This window comes from Panthera pardus, unplaced genomic scaffold, assembly GCF_024362965.1.
Source record: "Panthera pardus isolate Hobbes unplaced genomic scaffold, ASM2436296v1 HiC_scaffold_9, whole genome shotgun sequence".
NCBI classification, from domain to species: Eukaryota; Metazoa; Chordata; class Mammalia; order Carnivora; family Felidae; genus Panthera; species Panthera pardus.
Genome location: NW_026527024.1, coordinates 7,129,456 through 7,154,981, shown reverse-complemented (window position 1 = coordinate 7,154,981; position 25,526 = coordinate 7,129,456). Strand labels below are relative to the sequence as shown.

Genomic DNA, 25,526 nt, shown 5'->3' with positions numbered 1-25,526 from the left:
CCCTCTGCCACTCATGCTTGCTCTCTCCCTCTGTCAAAAATAAATAAACAGGGGCGCCTGGGTGGCGCAGTCGGTTAAGCGTCCGACTTCAGCCAGGTCACGATCTCGCGGTCCGTGAGTTCGAGCCCCGCGTCAGGCTCTGGGCTGATGGCTCGGAGCCTGGAGCCTGTTTCCGATTCTGTGTCTCCCTCTTTCTCTGCCCCTCCCCCGTTCATGCTCTGTTTCTCTCTGTCCCAAAAATAAATTAAAAAAAAAAAAAAAAGTTGAAAAAAAAATTAAAAAAAAAAATAAATAAACATTGAACATTACAAAAATTTTTAAATACATCACGAACAATTTAAGTTCTAACATTAGAAAGGTAGGTAACGTAATTGACCACATTAATAGATTAATGAAGAAAAATCACTGTTTTCCTAATAGATTTTGATAAAAAATTTAACATTCATTCGTAATGAAAATGCTTTAAAATAGGACAGGTTTGCTAACTTGATTAAAAGCAACCTACAGAAATATGTTCCTTAACAGTGAAACACTGAATATATTCCCTTTAGCAGTGGGAATACACTAAGGATGTGTGGTGTCACTGCGTTTAGTAAGTATCCTGTAGGAGGGTCCTGCCATCGTGCTTGAGGAAGAAATAGAAGTCATCATCGGAAAGGAAGAAAAACCCATAACTATTTACAGGCGGATCTCATTATTTATTCAAAAACACAAAGGAAAACCCAGATGAATTACTACCACGAGGCGCTGAGATGGGCCCCCGTATGTGAGATCATGGGCGAAAGCTAATTGCGTTTCTGTACTTAGAAAAAAGTTAAAAGTACAGTTTCAAAAAACAATCATCATTTACCGTTAAAAAAAGAAGATACCAGGAGTATTTATTTAAACATATAAGACTTTCATGGAGAAAATTATAAAACCGTATTAGAAGCTGTGAAAGATGACCCACATATGCGGTGAGGTTTACAACATCGCACGCTGAGAATAACGATGTTAAGTCTCCCGAACCTTCAGATTCAATAACATTTTAACAAAAATCCCAGCAGGTTTTTAAAAATTTGTTTTATATTTATTTGGAGAGTTGACCAGCTGAGTGTAAGTGCAAAGAGCCAGAGCCGCAGGCACCCAGGCAGAAGAAAACAGGGTCAGGCTCGGCCTTCCCGCGAAGGGGCGTGACCCGGAAGGGCTGGGGGTGGAGGCAGGACCCGGGGCCGACGCAGGCCCCGGGGCGGAGGAGGCCCAGCTTGCTGAGGAAGTGACAGAAGCTGGGAGAGCTGGCACGGCAGATCAGAGAGGAGGACGATGGCCTTTTCAGTGAACCATCCTGGGAATCCTGGGTGTCCAGTTAGGGGCAAAAACCTGTCCTCATACACAATCAGTTCTTGGATCTAAGACTCACATGTGAAGGCAAAACTTAAAGCTTTTAAAAGAAAATATGAAATGGTATCTTTATGATCTTGGGATAGAGGAGAATTTGTAAACAAGACACCCAAAGTGCAAATCTTAATGAAAATGATACATCGGAGTGTATTAAAATTAGGAAATTTACGAAGCCAAACCACAACCTGAGCTAAGCTCTGAATAACCCACACAACTGACAAAGTATTCGTGTGTAGAATGTTTGAAGAACAACAAAGAAATAAGAAAAAGACAACCCGACAGAAAAATGAGCAAGAGGTACGAACAAGCATCTCACACCCGAGGGAGCACGAGTGTGAGTAAGGCACAGGAAGACACCGACCGGGACCCAGAGGAATGCACCTGGAGAGCGCCGTGAGACACAGCGTTGCACCCACCAGACTGGCAACGGTGTTAAGTCTGGAAGCTGATGGGAGCAACAGAAACTCTTACAAGCCGACTGCCGGGGCAACCACTGTGGGACAGGCATGTTCCAGCGGTTCCACCGGAGAAAAGTCTGTCCACGGGCCGGAGACACAGACAAGGATGCGCCCGGCGGCCCCAGGTGGGAGGTGGCGGGAGGGCGGGTGGAACGCCGCGGCTGCCCGTTGGGTTGGATGTTTGAATGGATGCACGTGATGTAGCTGCGTGGCAGCGAGGATGCATGGACCATGGCCGCACGGCAGTGAGGACACACGGACCACGAGCACACGGCAGAGAGGACACACGGACCACAGCAGCAAGGACACATGGACCGCGGCTGCACGGCAGCGAGGACGCACGGACCACAGCCACACGACAGCGAGGACGCGAGGACACATGGACCACAGTGCCACACGGCAGCGAGGACACACGGACCGCGGCCACACAGCAGCGAGGACACACGGACTAAGGCCACGCAGCAGCGAGGATGCACATACCACGGTGCCTCACAGAACCACAGAAGCTCACGGCCTCAGACACACGTTAGCAACAGAGACAAGTCCGAGAGAACATACACGTCATCATCCCACCATGCTACCCTCAACCCCAGCAAAACTAAGCAACCTACGCGTGTGGAAAAGTCTACAGGAAAGGAAAGGATCCACCCAAGTCCAGGGAACTCGTGTCTGACGGGGAGGAGGGGTGTGACCATGCAGCGTTCGCGGGATTGTAAGGTTCCAGGTCTTTTTCGGGGCATAGGTATCCCGGGCGTTTGCTGTCACTGTTCTTTATACACAACACGTGCTTTATAAATGTTCATTGGTATCTAATATTTAATTAAATACAAATATAAAACGTTGATATTTTTGAATTGCAAATTAACAAAAAATATTTCTAACCTTCAAGGGAAAGTCGTCGGGAGAAAGCTGGGGACATATCTGCAGGATCCCGTGACGTGTTTAGTAAAACGATATATACTGCACGTACATAAAAAATGCGTTTATTTTATTGACCGAAAGAACCCCGCTGTTTCCCTCGCCAGCAGAGTGAGGCTCTGGTTGTGTGTGTAGAAACGAGCATTGGGGGGCGCCTGGGTGGCTCAGTGGGTTAAGCATCCCACTTCAGCTCAGGTCATGATCTCACAGCTTGTGAGTTCAAGCCCCACGTTGGGCTCTGTGCTGACAGCTCGGAGCCTGGAGCCTGCTTCGGATTCTGTGTCTCCCTCTCTCTCTGTCCCTACCCCTCTCACGCTCTGTCTCTGTCTCTGTCTCTCTCTCTCAAAGATAAATAAATGTCAAAAAAAAATTAAAAAAAAAAAAAAAGAAACGAGCATTGGCGGGTTGCTTCAGCCATCTTTTCCAACTGCAAACGGGTGTGTGGAAAGACTGACCGGTGAGCAGACCCCTTGTGGGGGGTGGCCCTGCGAGCAGGTCTGTGCAGGGCACACCCATGCCGCCCTGCGGTCCGGCACCAGCCTCGGGCACAGGGATGGGGGCTCCTCCTGCCGTCACTCTTCTTGTCCCGGAACGGGCGAGTCTCCATTCCCTTCGTCCAGTGCCTCCGGAGACCAGAGCAGACAGAGGACCCATTTCCTTGCGGGACAAAGCTGATGAGACCTCCATTTCCAGGCCAGGGAAAGAACAGAGAGCACCCACCCCCCTTCCGTTTTCCCTCTTAGAATTAGGCTTTAAATGGCTTCTCTGGTAGTAAATAATTGTCAGGAAAGCAGTCGCGTTCCGGGGTCATTTTAATTCTTCCTGACAGCTAACAAAATTAAATGTCCAAATATCGTGGCGACATGTGACTCTCAGCAGTTGCTTTTTGACTTGAGATGACTCACATCAAAACATTTCCTTGTGTTCGCGTTGCTATGGCACATTACAGAGACGTGCCCTGCCGCCGGTGGCTCACCAAGGCCAGCCCAAGAGCCTGCTGCCCACGGCTGTCCGGGAGGCTCTCTTCCTGCGCCAATGATCAGTTCCGTGTGGCCGCGAGGGAGACAGGAGGCCCGATGCTCCAGCAGGCGCGTGAGAACGCATGTGCTTTCAGACACAGTCTTGAACCGGCGCTCAGGGAGCAGCGGGTCCCGTCAGAAGAGCGTCGTGACAACAAGGCATCCTCAGGCGTCTCTTTGGGCCACACTTTGGTTTGAAAACTAGCACGGGGAGGGTGAGATCGTCCACCGGCAGCAGCCACAGTAGCAGTGATAAGTGCTCGTGGTCACGGTGCCCCCTCCCGCTGGGGGCTGAACTCATTTCCTCATTCCATGAAGCGAGAGTTGCCACTGATGCCCTCCCAAGTGCCTGGCACTGTCCTGGGCTCTGGGGCAATCCTGCCACGCGGACCGAATCCTGCTGGGTTTGTTGGGTTTGCACCCTAGTTGGGGGGGGGGGGCGGAAAGCAGAGACAGGTGGGCAGTCCAGGCGATGGGGCTGTCTTCTACTGGGCAGCAATAAACTGACACGTGAGGGAGGGGAGCCCTGTGGATACTGGGCCCCGGGAACAGAAAGCATGTGCAAAGGCCCTGAAGCAGGAGCGTACCTCCGGGGGGTGTTCAAAGAGGGAAGGAGCCACAGATGACTAGGGTCAGCTGGTGAAAGCCTTGCACCTGTGGCAGGGACCCCGTGCAGATGGGACCCCCCCAGGAGGGCTCTGCAGAGACGAATTTTGGAATGACCTGCGTCCTCACAGGACCGTGAGTCTGCCGTGATGGCCGTCAGCCCGCCTCGAACGCCGGAGGGGCCTGCGGCGTAGTGCAAACAGCAACCCCACGCCGGTTTCTAAGATTTAAGGGTCTACATCACATTAACAAGCTTTTAAAAAAATTGATCATGAGGGGCGCCTGAGTGGCTCAGTAGGTTATGGGTCCGTCACTCGACTTCGGCTCAGGTCATGAGCTCGTGGGTTCGAGCCCCACGTCAGGCTCTGTGCTGACACTGTGGAGCCCACGTGGGATTCTCTCTTTCTGTCTCTCTCTGCTGCTCCCCTGCCTGTGAGTGCTCTGTCTCTCTCCCTTTGTCTCACTCAAGATAAGTAAATAAACATTAAAAAAACGTTGGGGGCACCTGGATGGCTCAGTCGGTTAGGCCTGTGACTTCGGCTCAGGTCACGATCTCACGGTCCATGAGTTCGAGCCCCGTGTTGGGCTCTGTGCTGACAGCTCAGAGCCCGGAGCCTGCTTCGGATTCTGTGTCTCCCTCTCTCTCTGCCCCTCCCCTGCTTGTGTTCTGTCTCTCTCAAAAAATAAACATTAAATTTTTTAAAATTTTATCTTCATACTTTGAAATATATATTCATAATGAAAAATTTTGTTTAAATATGCATAGAGCTATAGTTTTTATTTCTGAAAATCAGGCAAATAATAAAAGACAGCTGGACTGAATCATTGTCATGTATGTTTGGCTGTTTTCTTGATGGACTAGCAGAGTTTACTGAGTAATAAGTTAAAGAATGTAATTCCTAATTGTTGCATACTTGTGTCTTTTCTTCCCCTTATTTCAGAAAATCACTAATTATGTTGTTTACCAAGATTTTCATAAAATCCGTGCATTTAGACAGGAACGATTCAAGTATAATTGCACACAGAGTATAAAACGTAAAGGTGTTTTCATCAAAAAATATAAAATACGTATCAAACTGAAATTAAAATGATGTCTATATCTTCAAAAAGGTTATTTTTCTTTAAGAATACTCAAAATGGTCTATTACGGTTAGAAGACAAAGTATAACAATAGATAACAAAGCTTGAAATCAAGTGTTCAAGTGAAGATGAATTTTTAATTCTGTGTTTTGCAAATTTGATCTGCTTGTAGTCATTGTTATAAAAAACGAAGCCTGTGGGTTTCTGGCTTCCGCGGGCACCCGGTCGCCGGTGGAAAGAGGCAGCGCGTGGTTCCTGCGTGCTCGTCTAGACTGGCTGACACGGGGGGTCGGGAACAGGGCTCGCTCGGCGTTGCAGCGTGTGCGACTGCTGAGATCCGGCGCTCATCCACGCGAAGTCCAGAACCACAAACGCGGTACAAGAGCGTGTGGATGCTCCGCGTGGCAGGGAGATGAAGCTTCTTCAGGCAGGAGTCTTGCTTTCTGGCTCGGAGAGGGTTGACAAGCCACTCTGTGTCTGGGCAGCAGTGACGCGTCACCTTCAGAGGACAGAGGCCGCGGGCGCGGGCTGCGAGCCGGGCCCCCTGGGCCAGGGGTCCCACGTGTGTCTCTGCCCCTCGTGGGGGGTTTGCAGGGCACATGGCCGCCCCGGCCCCGGGGCCGTCTGCGGGGCAGGGGGAGAGACAGGGCCGGCCCAGGACTCTGGGCCCGTGCCACAGGGGGACCCACGAGTGAGGGGTGCAGTGCCACCAGCCCAGCGCCTCCCCCGCCCCAGGGCATCTTGTTTGCAAAGGACCAAGACCCCCTTCTCGAGGATGGGGCTTGCCGCAGAGCGGGTGGGAGAGGCCAGCACGTTCTCTAGGTGCGATGGGCCCAGCCTCCAGCCAACCGCTCAGATCAGAGCAGCACAAAACTCTGAAGGAGCCACGGCCCAGATGATAAGCCCAAAGAATTCTTTGTAGTACCGGCATCGGGACACCGCCTGCTGGCAGGGCCCCGTGACGCCCACAGGAAGTGGGCAGCCGTGGGGCCAGGGCTTGGCGTCCACTGTTGGCGCCCTTTCCACATCCCGCAGGCCTTGCACCTGTGTCTGCACCCCCCTCCGCTGTCCATGGTTGGGACGTCTGCCCCCCATCGCCCCAAGGCCCCCTGGCCCTTTGCTCCCACAGTGACCGTGACGAGCTTGCACGTGGCTGCTCCTTCCCTAGGTGGCAGCGGCCCCCTCACCACCTGTCAGCTTTCTTGGGCTCCAGGCGCCTAGTGATCCCACTTTGTCACAAAGCCACAGCTCTGTCTGCGTAAGCGTCTGGGTCTCTGCAGGGCTGGGTGGGTGCCTGTCCGCCCACAAGAGGGTCCCAGCATCAGGAGCCCCAGACGCAGGCCAGGGGGATGAGCGGCTCCCCGCCCCTCCCCCCCGCCGCCCCTCCCCGTGGTCTGACGTGGTCCCCAGCCCGTCCGGCGTGGCCATCAGTCCCATGTACCTTCAGGGGGGCCACAAGGCACTAGAGCACATTAAAGGCTCTGAGGAGGCTCACGGGTGTGTTTACGTGTGTTCGGCTCTATTTAGCTCTGCGTTTCCCACACTTGTGTGAACAGAGACCCCATTTTGCCCGATACCTGTTACCATCCAGGAGAACATGGTTTGGGGCATCTGTAACTCCCCAGACCGGCGTTCAGCCAATACCCTGAGGTGGGAAAGGAGTCATGTCCACGGGCCTCATCCTCCGACTCTGGCCTCCTAGGAAAGGCTTGTGTGGAAAAAGAATGAACTGAAATTAAGCAGGAACACTTCCTTTTTGCTGTTGTTTAAATTCCGGTAATGATCCCCTGCCCTGAGAAGACTGGGCTGCAATGTTGGTTCCGGGGGTGCTCAGCTGGTGCCCTCGCCCCAGTGCGGGGTCTGGGGGTGCTCAGCTCATCCCCCCGCCCTGTAACACTTCTTCACCCCACCAAGGAAAGGAGGACGTGGGCGGGGCTGGCAGAGCTCCTGGGTGGTGCCCTGGCAGGTGCAGCTTCCTCTCGGGCCTGCCCCTCCCCTCCCCAGCACTGGCTGCAGCCGGCAGGTCCAAGCAGGGAGACGTCCCCAAGGAAAGTGTGTGGCATCCCACCCCCAGGCGAAGGAGGAGCCAGCAGGTCCACTCTGAGGTCCCCCGATGAGCCAGAAGCTCCACTCCCTTTCACAGATGCCCCTGTGGGTGTCAGAGTGGAGGAGGTTTTCCATGGAAACGTGCGCAGGTGCAGCTCTGTGCCCCCGGCAGTGGGCTGTGCCCGCAGGGGCCACGGGCCACCCCGAAGGGGGCCAGCTTCCACCCACCCGCCTCACCCGCCCCTGCTCCCTGCTCCCTCTCCGTGTTCCCTCTAACGGAGCACAGCCGTTAAAATTGTCCCGTCCCATGGGGCGCCTGGGTGGCTCAGTCGGTTAAGCGTCCGACTTCGGCTCAGGTCACGATCTCACGGTCCGTGAGTTCGAGCCCCGCGTCGGGCTCTGGGCTGACTGCTCGGAGCCTGGAGCCTGTTTTGGATTCTGTGTCTTCCTCTCTCTCTGCCCCTCCCCCGTTCATGCTCTGTCTCTCTCTGTCTCAAAAATAAATAAACGTTAAAAAAAAAAAAAATTTTTTTAAATTGTCCCGTCCCGGTTTAGCTCTCAGAAGAGACTTCTGCCCGCCCTTCAGTTCAAGTGGCGGGGCCGAGAACGCACCCGCGCTGTGCTGTCACTGCGTGCCTAATTACAGGGACACTGCACCAGTTGTCCAGTGCAGGGAATTTTTCTGATAAATTAAAACACTAATTAAATAGGCTATTGCAGAATTTTGAGAACATTGTAGGGTTCCGCTTCTCCAGGTAATTTGCATATCCTTCATCTGGTGAATTTAATTTTAAAGGACTTCCTTTTTGTCTCCCTTGAAGATAAAAATGGGCTTTATGCATTGTTCTCGGCTTTATTAAAACAGCTTCTCGCAGGGTTTCCACCCCCTGGCCCTGCCGTCCAGCTCGGACCCACCAGGTCAGAGTCCACGCGAGGCCACAAAAATAGCGTGGAACTGACATCTGATGGAACGCTAGTAGGTTTGTCTTTTCTTAAAATCCTTTAGCCAAAGACCAAACAAAATGGCTGTGTTGCCGTGGCGTGCCTAGAAAGTGGTCGTTCGCTTAGACAGCGATGCAGGGAGCGGCGTGGGCACAGGCCAGACGCTTGAGGGGGCGGCGCCGTGCGCGTGGGGTCCAGGGTGAGGCAGAGGGTGTTCGTGTCTCTGTTGCACCCGGCAGAAGGGATTTCTGGAAGGAGGTGCCCTGGCTGGGGGCACTCTCAGAGGGAATTCCCCGAAACGGCAAACGTGTGGGGCCGCGCGGAGGAGGATGTCCCAGTGGCCTGGGCATCACGGAACGTGCCGGAGCTGGCTGGGATGGCTTCCGTTCCAGGGCCACTTGCGCTGAAAAGAACAGGAGAGCTGTCTGTAGGACAAAGAGAGAGCAGGCGCCGGCCGGCGGCCACGTTGTGTGGAAGGGGTGGCTGCGTGGCTCTCAGAGCGAGTGGGGCTCAGAGCGGGGGGTTCACGGACACAGTGATGCTGATGGGGAAGCTGGGCCTTAACCCAGGTCACCCAGCAGGCGGCCCGGAGGGACACTCAGGTGCATTCAGACGCTGAAGCAGAGAAGCATCGATGAACACATCAATAGCCTCGGAGACCACAGGTTGTTGGCATCTTAGAGCAATGAGCAAACAGACGGTGTCCTCAAGCTTGAGGGCAAAACCGAGGCTGGGTGAGGCAGAGGACCGTGCGCAGGACCACAGCCGGTCTTCCTGCGTGCCCGCGGCTTGCCGTTGGAAACTCCCTGCGCGGTGAGGCCGGGAGTGGCCCACAAAGGGTGGCTGGCACGGGATGGCGGTCCCTCGGCGACCGTTGGTATTTGCAGAGGACAGAGAATCTGGACAGCGGGGAGTCTGGGAGCGGAAGCCCACCGCTCCTGGGGCCCAGAGCCTGGTGCCCACGCGCCCGAGCACGCCTGAGACTCCCGAGGGTCTCACGACGGGTCCTTCCCCGCAGCCGCCCCATCGGCCTGGCGTTTCATGGCCACTCGCGGGACGTGGAGCCTGGGCGGGTCAGCCCGGGGGTGTCGCTGGACAGAATCACCGACGGGCCTGGAGCTGGGGGCCGGCTCGTGCCCCCAGATGCATATGTGGAGTCCCCACCCCCAGGCTGACTGTGTTTACGGACACGGGGATAGTAAGGGTCAGACGAGGTCATGAGGAGGGGGCCCTAATCCGGCGGGATTGGGGTCCACGTGAGAAGAGGAAGGGAGAGCCGCTCCACCACGTGTGGGCACCTTGGGGGGCGGCGGCCTGCAGTGGGGAAGAGGGTCCTCCCCACACGCAGCCCGCCACCCGCTCCGTGTGGGGTGCGTGGCCCCCGGCGCTGTGGGAAGTCGATGTCCGTCCTTAAGCCGTGGGGCCGCCGTATTCCTGACAAGCCCACACCGCCCGAGACGGCCCTGCCCGTGGCTCCGGGCCACACACCGTGCTCCCTCGGCTTCCCCATTTCTGAGGAGGAGACCACGTGATACAAATCCCAGGGTGTTTAGGACTAACGGAGGTTACGGACTGCTCCTTGGTGCCTGGCAGGGGCATCCTTGCTGCTGTTGTGATTTGGGGCTTGATTATGTGGACTTTGGCTTCCGTCTCACTTTGATCCGTTCAGGAGCCTGAACCAGGCCCTGCGCCCGCTACTCCCGGGCTCGGGCTGCGTGTCTCAGTGGCCGATTGGTTGGAGCTGAGTGACCTCCTCTGTAAAAGGCCAGGACGGCTTTGGGAGGCTCTGGGCTGGCGGAGCCTCACGAGCGCCGCCCGGGCCCCGAGAAGCGGACGCACGGTCCCGGCGGCCTCCGGGGCATCACGGGGACCCGGGGCACATGTGGGCGCCGCATTGCGCCAGCTCTCAGAGGCCATCATTTTGTCTTGCGTGCCACTAAAAAAGCGGAGACCAGCGATTAAACCGTAATGCGATGCCCCCTGGTCCCCAGATCGCTTTGTGTTTATCGACGACCTGTGTCAGAACCAGCAGCCACATCGACCTGTGAGCGCAGCCGTGGGTCGGGCTGTGACGGCACCGCTTTCTCACACACGGCCCGTGCTTGTCCATCGGCGTTGGTGACGCAGCGTTTCCCAAAGAGCCTGCCAAGCAGCCAGTGCCCCTTCCAGAACTTTCTGGAGTTGGTCAGAAGGTGCCAGTGGCAAGTGGTCTGGTAGAACTGGGGAACGCAGACCCTTCCTCAGAAGGCCTGTAACGGACAGCATGCGGGCGGCAGCCGGTCCGCGGGCCACGCGTGCACGCGGCACCGTGATGGGTCAGACGTGGGGGAGTCCAGGAAACAGGACACATCGGGCTGTAAACGGGGCGAGAGTTCCTGGAAGCTGGGGTGGGGGCGGGCTGCCGTGCTCCCCTGGGGCTCCTTTCCTTGTTTTCAGGGATATTGGGAGCCAGACATTCAACGCAGCTGAAGGACGTTCTACCCACTCACATTTAAAGCCGTTGAAAACAAAAGACTTTTGCTGGATCTACAATAGGGGTCCGTTACTATGACCTATGGGCCAAATCTAACCTGTCACCTGGTTTTGTATGGCCTGTGAGCTAAGAATAATTTCTGAATTTTGAATTAGTGCAATATCAAAATAATAGTACTTCATGACACATTAAAATCATATGTAATTCAAGCTGTGAAGTCCATAAAGTTTTATTAGAACACAGTCAAAAAAACCCAAAGGACTTGGTACCCACTCAGCCCTGCATGGTTCAGTCACCGCATTTTACTGTCGTCTGCTCACTGGAGGTCATTTGTGTCGCCGTTTCCGGGCAGTGGGAAGGCTGGATAACCGAGTGTCCTGGGGGTGTGGTGAGTCCGCGCTGCGTGGCTCTGAGACCTGTGGGGACCCCGGTAGGAGTCGCTGCCGGGAAGGCCTCCCAGCACCCGGGGCTTGGGCTGCTTGGAGGGCGATCCTGCTTCCCTCGAGCTGAGGCCAGCGTGCATTTCTGGTGCAGGAAAGGGCCTGGGGCCTAGGGGACTGGTCGGCAAGCCTGCGGAAGGGTCCTAACTTTGCCCTGCAAACAGGAGGATGGCCAGCGTCCGGCCCTCTGCTTGGTGGGGGGAGATCACCTGCCGCCGGCTTTGTGGAGGAGGTTTTGTTGGGACACCACCAGGACGTCCCCTTGGGTAGGATCCCTGTGCCTTCACGCAGACCCCTGGCCTGCCCCGCCCAGCACACCTACCACCCCGCCTTCTCTAGGAGGTTTGCTGACCCTCGGACTGGGTTCTCCGCGTTATTATTGTCAGACTGGCTTTTTCATCCCTGACCCTGAAATATCGGGTACTCCTCTGTAGCAGTAAGTGCAGTCCCTTTAAAATACCCTTTTCATGCGCTTTCTCCTTCTCAGCCTATTTAAGAGCTCACTATTATTCCCCCCAAAAGTAGCTTGACATTCAGTAAAGTGTTTCCTTTGTTCGCAGAAGAACATTAAGATCGATTGCTTTGTACTCTGGCTCTTCAAGACTGTTCCCCTCCATTCGGGGTTTACATTGGGACACCCCCTCCCCCTGCCCTCTCTCTGGCCCCGCACCCACTGAAGGGTCTGAAAGCGTTTGCCTCTCCGGCCCAGACGGGGTTGTGTCTGCCTCGCTCTCTCAGCGCGGGGATAATTACCTGCGTGTAAAAAATAATGTTCATTTGTTCACGGGGAAAAACTTGGTACAAGACGATGAGAGGCCCCGAGGTGGGCAGACAGGCTACAGCGGGCTCCTGTTTGTAACCCTCTACGAGATATAATCCCATTACCCAAGATTAACGTGGGTGCAGGACACTAAGAGTTGGAAGTAACCGCTATTTTCTTGTTCTCGTTCGGCATTAACCACAATTGCAAGACACTCTTCATTCTTAGGGTCTGCAATAAAATTGTGTTTTTCCTGGTATTCATTTCCAAAATGACATGGGCTTTACCCGAAAGAACATTGCTGCAGATTTGTAAGCCAAGGTCAATTGCTTCGTGACACGACTTCTTCCCGACAAAGTGGGGGCAGGTGGGTTTGCCGTGCGGGCGTTAGGATTGCCGGGTTTTCATTTACATCTGCTAATTGTTCCAGAGCTCACTTCCCTTGGTCTCATATGGAGGGTCATCGTCCTCTGCCGGTCCCCCTCGTTCTAAGTCAGGGGCAAAGTAGGGCGCGGATGAGGGACGGGGCGGCCCCCGGCACTGCTGGAGTCAGTGCCCGCGCTCAGGCTCGCCTCCCAGTGAGTCTTCTTCGTGAGCTCGGACCCTGGTCAATGGGCTAGGGTTAGGGTGTCTCCCGATGATTGCTCAGTGAATGGCCATCAGATAGTTCTAAAATGAGACTTCGCAGTACGCAGAGAATGTCTGCATTCGACGCCTCGTGCAGTGTTTGCAACAGCCGCGTGAGCTCCCTGTGATGACGCTTGCCCTGTGCGTCTGCTCCGGGGGTGGGGTGGGGGTGGGGGGGCGGAAGGGGCCTCGTGCCCAGCGGGACCAGCTCCAGGCTCGTTCACAGCTGGGCTGTTGAATTCGGCCGTCTGCACACAGTGACTTCGTGAAATGCTTTTCAATAGAGGAAAATGCTCAGAGTGTCTTGAGAACGATGAGCTCTGTAAGCTGACCCCTGTGCTTCTTAATTTTTCCTAACAGTTGACAACAAGGACAAACTGGAAAAAGCATCTGGACTGGAGATTCTTCAGGCGGGAAGCGGGTCGGTGAGTACAGGAGGGGCTGCCCTCTGAGACGCGCCTGTTGGGGAGCCGCTCCCGTCCGTGTGGGGACCCGGGGGACGGCCGTACACGGTCCGTGTGACATCACGCTGACCTGGGGGAGGCCGGAGTTGTTACCTCCCGCTGCTTGAAGACGCTGGTCCACGGAGCCTGGCGAATGTGACGCTGTGTTCGGTGGCATTTGAAGGTGTGATTCGGTGTCCCCCTGAGAACGCAGCCACGGGGTCGGAAAACACTGAGTCTTCAGAAAACACGGACTTCCTTCTTCAGAGGTTTTGTGGTGGCCAAGTTTGTGGACGTGCCCCAGCCAGAGGCATTTCTTGTACCCTCCGGGGACTCGGGGGGGGGGGGGGGGCGGGGCAGACTGTGCCGTGTTTCGTGGAGACACGCGTTGGGCCGGGACACCACGCAGGCGGGAGCGCCTCCGCGCTGTGACCGGGTGGCCGTGCTGGCTTCAGGAAGAGGTGCTCGGCCAAACGCTCCCGCGGCAGCCGCGGCTGATGGCGCCCACCTCTGGGCCCCCTGGCTGGCGCCCGCTTCCCCGTCTCGGGGCAGCTTCGTGAGTCACACGCGGGACGACGTGGTTCCTCGCCGGGGTGGCAGCCTGCCACTCGTAAGGCAGCGTGGACCCAAACCAACCGGTGCTATCGCGTCGAAATTGTAGATTTCACGGCCCGGGCGTTACAGATGATTAACTGCTAGGGGGCGGCTGATTTATGAGTGCTCCTCGCTAACCGCGGAGACGCCCTCCACGGAGCCACTCAAAGATTAGCCGCTCTCGTGGGGAAATCTGCCGTTCAGCAGTTGGGAGTCCTGGCTCTCGAAATGAGAATTTTAATTAGTTGCTCCTCACAGACAGGCTTCTTTCCGCGCTTGCCGAGTGGCGGGCGGGTAGGAAGGGCCTTGCAGAGAAAGCGCCCGCGCCCGTGTTCCGCTGGCGTGACGGGCAAGGTGGGGAGGAGACTGGCAGAAACTCGTCGGCGAAGGCTCCGCGGGCCCGAGAGGCCCCACTGTGCTGGGTCCCTTCACTCCCAGCTCGGGCCGCGAGGGTGAGCGTGTGTCAGGGAGGACGTCCCACTCGACCCCGCGTGCAGGCAGTGAGGGGAGGAGAAACCCGGAGACGCGGGGTCCCGAAAGGCCCAAGCCCCGGGGAAGGAGCGGGGCCAGTGGCAGAAAGGGCCAGGATGGCTTGGAGCGTCGGAGTCTCGATGGAAGCTTCCGACCGTGCTGCCGGTCCGGGATGCAGCAAAGACGGGGAGCCCCTGCCCTCCTTTCCTGCCTCATCCTCACGGCGGGGGGGGGGGGGGGTCCTGTTCGGTGTCGAGTCGTTGCCGCAGGAGGTGACTGGGGAGAACGTCCACGCTGCTTCTGCCGGGAAAGCTCTGGCACCAGGAGCCCCCCCCCCCCACCAGGGTCCACGTGAGGACGTGGGGCCGCCGGCCCCCCCAGACCCCAGTGCGGGGCCTGGTACCCGGGGGCCCTCTTCCTGAGGGAAACACGGTCTCCTGTAGTTTCGGGAAAGAGAGGGGACACGGCGATGGGCTGCGCCCCCGGCTCGCTCCGGCCGAGCGAGGTTTCAGAGGCGCCCTCCCGGCCGGCTGCTGAACAGCAGAGGGCGAACAGCACTGTCGGTGGGACCCCAGCCCTCCACCTGTTGGGGGACGCCGCTCAGACCGGGGGGTTCTGGACGTTGTGACTTCGTGTCCTCGCGCCTCCCCGGCATCTTGGCCAAACCCTGCTCTGGTCCCTGCCTACCCTAGGTCGGCTCCCCTCTTTGAGCCCCTCTGCCCTCCGGTGGCTTGGGGGTCACCGACCCAGCCCGTGATGTGCTGCGGCAGCCCCCCAAGCTTCGTGTCTGTCTTCTCCCTGAACATCGGGTCTCCCGGTCTCGGCTCCCCCCACACGACTCCGCCTCCTGCCCTGTCACGGGAGGTGATCGCGGCATCCGCCTCGCTGGGTCCCTGGGAAGCCTCACAGGAAGATTCTCTGCTTCCCCAGCCCCCGCAGCCCCCGGCGGTGTGTGCTGTCCCCGTGTGGCCCGACCCGCACCTTGAACCCACGTGGAGCTGCCAGATTCCGGCGAGCGGCTGCGAGCGGCTGCGAGCGGCTCCCAGTCGTGCCCAGCTTTTCCCTTCTCCGTTCATTTTGGAATCTGGACGCTCCCCGTCCCTCTTTGGCCTCGGTTTTGTGTGGTTTTCCGTGGGTGTGTGTTCTTTCGTGTTTCTGTGTCTACAGTGAGAGGGCCCCCCGCCGCTCGGCTCAGCGCCCCGTTCGCTCGCTCGCTCACCGTAAAGATTCTCACGGGGTGCCTGTGGGCGCCTGGCACCAAGGACCGGGTCTGCGGCGGGGGGCGGCAGACAGACCTCCCCCTGGCGGAGCTCCCCTCCCGCTGGGAGCCGGGGCCCACGGAGGGACCGGGCTCGCTGTCCCCTGTCAAGACAGAGCCCTGCGTCACCTCCATTGGTTTTGTCTCTCCGTCTCACGTGGACAAACCATCTCTGCGTTTCCGTGCCACGAGCCTCACGCCGGGTCCGCGTCGCGACCACGAATCAGGTCCACGTCCGGACAGCCTCACCGCTGCCGTCACCCCCTCTCCCTCCTGGCCTGGCCTCCTCACCCGTGGGCTCGGGAGCCCCGTGGCCTCGACGTCTGCCCTTCTCTCGACCGGCACACACGTTCACGCTCACCTCCTCGGACGCCACCCGCGTCGCCGCCTGTGCCGTCCGTTCCCGTGTCCGCCAGCGGCGGCGCTGTCGGGAGCCTCCGGGCTTCGGCGCGAGTGTTTGTTTCCTTTCTCCGCCCCCGCGGGGCTGCGGCTTGGGGGTCAAAGGGCGTGCCTCGCTGGCTTTCCCATCGCCCTCTGGCCGAGGGAGCACAAACTCACCGGCACGGATCTCGGGGGACGGCTCCGCACCCGCCAGACGGTCATTTGCCAGCGCTTTCACTGGCCGTTCCCCGTACGCGCACTTGGCGATTCTCCCCCCTCCCTCGTGTGCGCACACACCCGCCCCCCTCCGTCCACGCCCCTGCCACGTGCCTCCTGCGCCAGAGCTCTGCATCCGGCCCGTGTCTACGCTGCCAGCTGGGACGAATGTCGGGATCCCTCCGCTCTCGCCCCCTCTACACTTGCACGTCAGCCCCCCCTCCCCGGCTCGTGGCTGTCAGCACGCAGTCCGCTCCCGCGTTTCCCGCGCTGTTAAGTAAAACCCCGACGCCAGAGATGCCTTCCCAGCAAACGCTTCAGCATCGGTGCGTATTTCCCATACACGGCGCCTCCCCCGCCTGCTCCCTGCACCCCGTCACCCCTCGGTCTCCCCGGTTGTTGAAGGTTCTGCGTTCAGCCGCCTCTGACTCACGGCTGCCACACCAGCCGCCCCCTCCTGGACCGCGGTCCCTTGTCCCCCAGGCAGGTCTCACTGACCACTGAGGTCCCCGCTCTGACGACCCCAAGGCACAGTCTTCTTCCTTGTACTGCCTCCCGAGGGATCGCGTCCAGGCCTTGGCTTTGTTGTTACCCGTAGGATGGTGACCCCACACTCCCCTCCCCAGGCCGACACGCTCACTGTGCCCCAGTCACCCCTGCGTCTCTGCACCTGGAGGTGTGGCGAGCCATCTCAGCTCAGAGGGCAGAGCAGGACACCTGAGCTCCCTGCCACCCCATCTCCGTCCCCGAGTTTCTGCGTCCCACAAACAGAAAGGGTGTCACTGTCAGCCGTGCGGTGCGGTCTAGGCGTTGGATTGACCTGACTCCGGGGCAGGCGGGGAGGTCCTGCTAGGTGGGGGTGGGGTGCCAGCGAGCCCCCCCCATACACATAGCGCTGGCTCCTTCCTTTCCGCCCACCTGACTCGTTTCCCTCTGGTCCCTGAGTGGCCAGAGCCTGACCTCGCCACCTTCAGGGGCAGAAACAACCACCCCCAGGGACTGGGACCCGGCCGTGCAGGCTCCCCTGCCATCCTGGCTGCCCCCCAAGCCCTGTCTCGTCCGAAGCCCCAGGGCTTTCTTGCTGCACCGCATGTGTGGAGACCAGCTCTCCGTTCGCCTGCCCTTGTCCTCCTGGCGGTCTCAGAAGACAGTGCTCCCTCACCTTGAAGTTGACTGAGGTCGTTCTTGGCAGATTCTCCTGCCCAGGCTCCCCGCCCCCTCCCCAGACTCCTGCCAAAGCCGAGCACATTCAGAGGCTGCCCCCGATGGAGGCAGGGGCGCCGGTGGGTTTGGAGCTGGTTTTGGAAAGTGAAAATGGGAACAAAGGAGGCAAAAGTGGAGGTGACGTCTCTTTCTCTGACGTTAACCGTGTCGTGCAGTATTAGGCCTGATTTTGAGGATTCTGTGGGGTTTTTTTTTCATGTATTTGCTGTGTATCTGCTAATTCTGAGTCTGGAGTGAGCGGTGGACGGTGATTGCTAAATGCCTCGCGGTCTCTCTCCCTGGTGCTCGAGACTCACACACGTGGTGGCAGAGCCAAAGCCCTTCAAGCCAAATGGAAATACCTCGAGACAAAATTGAAAGGAAATGAACAGATTACAGTACACGCACACATTCCTAATAGATCGGGGGTATTTTGTCGTGTTTCAGGATCTGATTTCTGACATCTTGAAAGTGTTTGCGTTTTCTTCAAATTAATAAAGTCATGTTTCTTCAAAAGGAAAATTATAATATTACAAGAAAAATTCAAACATTTAGAAGGAAAATCATCTAGATGATTGTCACTGGGAGGGATCCAGGAGGGCAGACCCGTGCGTCTAGCTCCCATAAGTGCACGTGAAATACGGAGTTACTTTCTGATCTCGTGACGGTGTGATCTCAGCGGGAGAGTGGCTGCCCCTCGAGCCCGGCATTGCTCCCGAGGCTCGGAAACTCAGCAAGGGAGCTTCAGAAGAGCACACGGCACCACACAGTGGTCCTGGTTCAGACCGAGTGCTGAGGGCCTGCCACGGAAGGAGCCCGGGATGGTAATGAGCTCTCCGTCACCCGGCAGATTCAGGCAGAAGAGAGACGGCCGTCTGTTCAGATTCTGAAAAAGGAAATCTTTCCATCTAATGTAGGGAGGAGAAAGTTTCCCTCACCCTCCTAGGGTCCCTGGCTGGGGACAGTTACACCGGCAAAGACAGATGAGCAGGAGAAAGGCACACAGATGTGTTCAGTACAAGTTTCACACGGCACGGGGGCATAAGGAAATGCAGACCTGAGTATTTCCTGTGGGATTTGACATGACGGGCAGCTGTGGGGAGCACGGTAGGTTGAGGGGTGCGTGGGAAGAGCAGTCGTGGGGAGCACGGTAGGTTGAGGGGTGCGTGGGAAGGGCAGTCGTGGGGAGCACGGTAGGTTGAGGGGTGCGTGGGAAGGGCGGTCGTGGGGAGCACGGTAGGTTGAGGGGTACGTGGGAAGGGCGGTCTTGGGGAGCACGGTAGGTTGAGGGGTGTGTGGGAAGGGCAGTCGTGGGGAGCACGGTAGGTTGAGGGGTGCGTGGGAAGGGCGGTCTTGGGGAGCACGGTAGGTTGAGGGGTGCATGGGAAGGGCGGTCTTGGGGAGCACGGTAGGTTGAGGGGTGCGTGGGAAGGGCAGTCGTGGGGAGCACGGTAGGTTGAGGGGTGCGTGGGAAGGGCGGTCTTGGGGAGCACGGTAGGTTGAGGGGTGCGTGGGAAGGGCGGTCTTGGGGAGCACGGTAGGTTGAGGGGTGTGTGGGAAGGGCAGTCGTGGGGAGCACGGTAGGTTGAGGGCTGTGTGGGTGGTGGTGGGAGCACGGTAGGTTGAGGGGTGTGTGGGAAGGGTGGTGGTGGGGAGCACGGTAGGTTGAGGGGTGCGTGGGAAGGGCGGTCTTGGGGAGCACGGTAGGTTGAGGGGTGCGTGGGAAGGGCAGTCGTGGGGGGACTGAGGGAGGCCTGTTTGCAGGGATCTGCTCAGTGTCCCTCTGTCTAGGAGATACAGGCTGTCCCTTTCTCCGGACACAGAGGACCCTCTCTAGTGAGGGTCCGTGACCTGCTTCAGGGAGAAGGGGCGGCCGGGGAACCTTCCCACTCTGGCACCGTCGGGACCTCCTTCGGGTGGAGACATTTGCATGTCGAGGCGCCGTATTGGGGCAGCGTGTCCTGAGCCCCATGTGTGTGGTGGGGTGTGGGGTGTGGGGGGGAGGTGAGGTGGACCCCAGCCTCATCGCCACCCCCCTCTGCTTACCTGTACACGTCTCTCGCTTCTGTCACCTTTTGGGCTCCTGGGCCACGATTTTGTTCAAAGAAAGGATTCCGTGGCCAAGACTAGGCTGATCCTAAATGTCCCTTAAAAGTCCGTGACACTGTGGTCGTGTGTCGACCCCAGGAATCAGTGTGCGTTCACCACATGGTGTGTGTGCACGCGTGATACCTGGTACCGTGCGGTGTGACGGATGTTTGAGAAAACAGCCCCTTCCTCCGCAGAACCCCACAGGGACCGCTGAGGCGCACGTGGGCACCACATGCAGACTTGGGCTGAGTCCCTGGGGCCCTGCCCACCCCCAGATGCCCTGCTCGGTGGGTCCGGTTGGACAAGGACATGACTTGACCTTGACATAGAGGGACCTTTGCCCAGCGTGACCATCAGGGTGAGCGTCCCCAAAAACAGAGATGGGGGAGGAGCGCCACCTGACCTCAGGTTTGGGGGAGGCTGTCCCCTTCCATGTCGTGGATGGCGCGGGGACCTGCCTTCGTCATGCCTGGTGGACTCACAGGGTAGTTGACGGGGCTCTTGGCACGAGGAGTATGACCACGGCCCTGCCGGCAGGGGACCGTCCGGCCGGTCAGCCTCGTGGTGACCAGGGAGACGGGGTCACGGGCCGGTCTCACGGGGCCTGGAGCGTGATCTGGAGTCTCGTCTGCAGGCAGTCGCGTGGTTTCTTCAGTAAAGATCAAATGCGCTCAAAGTCACGCCCTCAGCTCGTAGAGAGCTCATGAGGGTGGTTGCCCACAGCCTAGACAGCTTCCCCCCCGTGTCCCAGGGGTTTATCGTAGAGGACCTTCGGAAAAATCAAACCCCAGTGAAATACAAAGCCAGAGGAAGGTAACTAATTACACTGGAAGCATCAAACAGAATGTGATGATTTCATTAAAAATCGTTCTGGGGCCTCTCACGGCGAGGCAGCCACGTCACCTGTTTGCACAGGCAACGTGCAAATACACGCATGTGGTCCCTCGCAGGGCTGGGGGATGCCAAGCGAGTTCTCTCCTTTCCCAGAAATGTCTTTAATGCGGTTTTTGACTGTTTATTTTGAACGTGTTGTAGATTCGCAGGGACTTGGAGAGACGGTACCAAGATGCCCTGTTTGCCCTTCACCTCGTGTCCCCCAGACCAGGAGGCTGGTGTTCGCTCAGCACGTGCATAGTTGTGTCCTTTTACCTTTGATGCCCTTCTCACGGTTTTAATAAGGAAAACACCAGAGTGCGCATTCACGTGTACAAACTTGTGAGGGCGCGACGGGAGACACCCCGGTGCACGTCCCCGGGCTCCGTGTGGCCACGCCAGCCCCCGCTCACCTGTCGACCTCACAAAATGTGAGAGAGAAGGGTGAAGATAACTCAGGTCATCATGTGTTTGTAAGGATCTCCCTCGGCACCGTGTCGCACAGGGAGGACGCCGTGAGTGATACAAAACATCCCTGCTGCTGGGATCCAGGCGCACCTTGGGAGTCCCAGGGGAGGGGCGCTGGCTGTGGGCAGGTGGTGGGGGCAGGTGGTGGGAGCCTAACGTGGAGACGGGGAGGCTGGGGGATGGGTGCCGTCGGAGGTGCGGAGTCCGTGAGAGAACGGACGGCGGGGCGGAGGATGAGTCTGCCGGGTGGGCAAGATGGGGGCGTCAGGGTGGACAGGGTCTCTCGGGCAGAGACGGTAACGTTGTGTTGTCGTGAGTCCGTGCTACCTGTAGAAAAACGAGGCGTCCTCCCCTGGACATGCCCGAGCTCCCACGGCTCGCCCACGGCTCTTCCGTGACCAGAGGCGCCCCGAGAGCCCAGGGCAAACCTTGGAACCTCTCTGCAGAAACACACACACTCCTACGCACGCCAGCGTGGTTCCAGGGATGCACGGCGTGCCCACCCAGTGCCCAGGCCCCCAACAAGCTTCTGGGAGCCGTGGCTGACCGGCTGCTGGGGCTCCGAAGGTTCCGGAGAGATCTGGGCTCCCCGTATTTGTCCTTTGGTTCAGGAGTCACCTTGGGTTATGCTAATGTGCATTTCTGAACCCAGAAAATGGAATTTGTTCTTCCTAAAAGCAAAAAGTGCATGGGTCCTAAGAAAAGCCTGTTTACTTGTAAACATTCTTAATTTGTGTTTGAAATGAGAGCGATCTGCATGAAATTGCATTAAAGTATTGGCAGGGCCTTCCCAGATCTGTTCTGTTCTCAGCCTGCTGGGCAGAGGTGATGAGGGTCAGAGGTCAGCTGAGAGATGCTGAGGGGCTCTGAGTTCTGCTGGAGCTCAGCCCCCGCCCGGCCCACCAGGCCCCACTGCTGCTCTCCATACTGTGTTCTCATTTCTTAAAAGTGAAGAAAATCACACAGAACTGTGTTCGATGTAATTAACAGCACTTGACATATCGACAAATACGAGTTTATTATGAAACAGCATTTTTTCCTTCTGAAATGCTGTAGTAAGTACCACGTCACGTGGGCCACGAATGTCTTTTCAATACTTTTTGTGATTTAGAGGCAGGAGAGGTGCCATGTGATGTGGCAGTTGCTATAGTGACAGATTCAATTTTTATTCAATATCAGAGCAAACAGTCACGTAAAATGAAATAAGGAGCGTCCGCCTGGGGCACCTCACCCGCCCCGCCCTGCCCGCGCCTGCTCCCAGCGCCTCCCCCTGCATTCTGGGGGGAAGTGTGCCCAGTACGTGTCTCCCTCGCAGGCTGTCATGGCTGGGATTTGATGGTGTCCCCATAAGGCGTGTGGGTCCATCTCAATAAAGTGGGGTATTGTCTCCGTGGCTTCCTCTGAGTTAGTGGGGTGTCAGGAGGGTGTTTTCAGTGAAAGAGCTAAGCTCTAGAGACACTAAGCTCTACAGCTCTCAGAGGGTAACGTTTCAGAAACCCCTTGGAAGGCTCAAGCGGTAAGACTTGGAATTGCTTGAAAAAGTGAGGAAGCGTGGAGGAGGTAATCCCCAGCCCAACCCAACACAGCCGCCCTGGCCACCAGCCGCACGCGGCTCACAGACGAGGAAACCGAGGCTCAGAGCCTCAGTGACGGGGGCAGCGGTCAGGTTTCAGCCGGGACGGTCCGATGCCAAGCCTGTGTCTTACTCCCCAGATGGTGCCGCCCCGGCATCCACGGTGACGGTGCCTTCCAGGGGACATCCAGCCCCCTGTGGGACCCTTCAGACAGAGTCCCAGCGGCTGCCGGCCCTGAGCCCCCTGCGCCAGCCTGGGCTTTGGGCAAGACGGGGAACGGCCCGGCGTGGTCTGCGGGCGGCTGGTGACAAAGCACCGCACGCCAGTGGCTCAGACGGCGCAGGTGTGTGTCACAGCTCCGGACTGGCATCCCGGGTCGTTCCCCAGCGGCCGTGACGAAGGATCAGTTCCAGGCTCTGACCACCTGCACCTGCTGTCCCGTGCACGTCTGTGCTCATGTCCAGACTTCCCCGTTTCATAAGGACACCTCTCCTGTTGGACCGGGATCTCTATAAAGACCGGGTCTCCAAATAAGTTCCCCCCAAGGAGTGGGGGTTATGACCCCAACATATCATCTGGGGGGACATGCTGGCAATCTCCCCTCCCCACCCTACCCAAGCGCTCAGGGTTTAGAAAGCCGCTTCCCTACCGGGGGTCCTGAAGTCGGGAGTGGGGAGGAGCTGTCTGGGATGAACAGACGCCCCGTCCTCGGGGCCGAGGGGGCGCGTCGTCCCTCGGCAGCCTCCTCCTCCCCGTGAAGGGCTCCCATGGCATCTGTCAGAGCGTAGTCGAGTTATGTGATTTCATGTCTGTCCCCCTTTAACCGTGCGCTCAGGAGTAAAATCCACGTGTGTCTTAATCATCCCCGGTGTCTCCAGCGCTCGGCACAAGGCCTGACATATGGCAGGAACTCAATAAACACTCGTTGAAGCGAATTGAATCGTGAACGCTGGCTGCAGGGCAGACGCCCCTTATTGGCACGTTCCGTCCCTTTATGCTCGCTTTTTCATGGATCATTCAGACTGCCTTTCCCGGGGCTCTGAAGCCCCTGTAGAAAATATATTTCACATTGTGTGGGCTGGGTGTGCTGTCGCTGAAACAGCAGAGGACCGTGCTCCTCACCGCAGTCCTAGGCTGCGTCCCCATGACAACTGATTTGAATACCTTAATTGCTGATTTGAATACCTCCTCTTTGCTTAATCCAGGGGTTTAAAAAAAGGCTCTTTCCATCCGTATGAAATAATTAGTAATCAATATAACAGAAAATATCATCAAATGCTAAACTTAAAGCAATCTTATGTCAGAACAGACATGTGACCCATGCAGCGGTCGTCCAGGATGGTGCAGGTAAACGTGTCCGCACCCCCCTGCGGCGGGAAGGGGGATCCGCCGTCCTGACGCCCCTGAAACCGGGCCTGTTCTTCAGCCTGCCTCACACCCAGCAGAGCCACTGACACTGCACTAGCGGCCGCGGCCGTGAACCCGCCTCTAACTACGGTGCTTGCTAGTGGGGGTTGTGGCCGGAGCTGGGTAACAGGTCCCTGCCGGGGGGCGTCGGGGCCAGCAGGACGCACCTCCTTCTCCCTCACCTGGGCTCCCAGGCTCAGGGTGGCCGTCCACACCAGGCCCTGAGATCAGGGGCCACGTGGTCCTGCCACGTCTCCGCATCCCAAAGACGGGGCCTCATTAGCAGGCCCTGGCACCCCGCGTGCCACAGATGGGGTGCCCCCACAGCCGGTCTGCACGGGTCCCGTGGCCCTTCTGTCTCCTGTCTGGATGGTGGCCACCACTCCTGGGTGTCGGGGCCTGGGGCCACTGTAACACAGGGCCACAAACTGGGGGCTTAAGACAGAGGAATTGATCTCTTGCATTGCGGAGGCCAGAGCCCCAAATCCAGGTGTGGGCAGGGCTGTGCTCCCTCTGAGGCCTCCAGCCTCTCTGCCTCTGCCAGCTTCTGGTCTTGTGGCCATCCTTGGAGGCCTGTGGTTTCTCGACCCATCTCTCCAGCCTTGCCTCTGTGGCCGTTTGGCTTCTCGCATGCGTCTGTCCTTAGAAGGACACCCGTCACGTTGAACCGAGGCCCACCCTACCCCGGTGTGACCTCATCTTAACCTGGTCACGTCTCCAAAGACCCTATTTCCAAATGAGGCCTCTCTCAGATAGCGAGGGTTGGGAATTGCATGTGCCTCTTTGGGGGACACAAATCTGACCCACAGTACCCTGAAATCACAGATGTCCTCTACCCTCCTGACTTGAAGCCCCAGGATTGATGGCTGACTGACCTCCCACTGAATTTTTCTCCTTCCGGGGATACAGTATTTTGCTCATGGGATTGTATGGACCAAGTTGGCCTCTCCAGCCCGATCTGTTTCCCCTTTAATGGTCTAGTTTGACCCCCAGACCACACACACACACACACACACACACACACACACACGTGCGCGCGCCCCTGTCTGCCCGGTGCTGACAAAACTGGGGAGACCCAGTGTCAGCATCCAGGGTTGGGGTCATCACGGTTCACACCTGTCCCGTGAAACCTGAGGGAGTAAAGAGTGCGTGGACGTGGCCCATTCGTGGGCCTCTCCCGTGATTCCATGTTTGCAGGTAAATGTGAAAAGGAAATCCAATTTTGTTATTTTTATTAAACTAGCTAATTCTTGTTGTATTGCTATATTATTTTTTCTCATCAAGATTCTTAAGAGTCAAAGCCCTCAGACACGTGAGCACCGGAGGTCTCCGTGATATGAAGTAATTTTCAGCTGGAGGGTACGTTAGGCACACAACACTCCTACCCACGAGGCCGTGAGCAAAACCCAAGTTTTCCAAATTCTGAACAAGCTGTACCCTCCTCCCCGGGTCGGGGCGAGCGGGTGACTACCTTCTGGACGTGTGGTCGAGGGTCAGCAGGTAGAACTCAGCTTCAGGAGCCCACGGGTGCGTCTGTGCTGCCAACCAGACCTTTGCTCTCTGGGCACCCGGAGCCCCTCTGAGCCACACCTGGACCCTGCAAGGCACTGACTGCGGTCTGGTCACCGGGGATAGAGAAGGGAGGGGTGCGTCCTGTTGCAGCCACGGGACCGCCCCTCCCTGGGTACTGAACACGGGCCCAGCCCCGGCCTGAGGGCGGCCCCTCCTGTCCACACCACACGATATGCTCGATAATCCTGTGTCAGGGGACCCTCAGAACGGCAGGTGCAGACAGACC

General features: G+C 57.6%; 1 protein-coding gene across 4 annotated transcripts in view; it reads left to right on the top strand.

Moving 5' to 3' along the window:
• The window catches only part of PTPRN2 (protein tyrosine phosphatase receptor type N2), an 814,681-nt gene that overhangs the window by 533,221 nt on the left and 255,934 nt on the right, over window positions 1–25,526 (top strand). For all 4 annotated transcript variants that reach the window (XM_053898672.1, XM_053898673.1, XM_053898671.1 and 1 more), the window contains one exon: window positions 13,110–13,174. In XM_053898672.1, coding sequence (XP_053754647.1) covers window positions 13,110–13,174 — 65 coding nt within the window. The remainder of the gene's footprint in view (window positions 1–13,109; window positions 13,175–25,526) is intronic.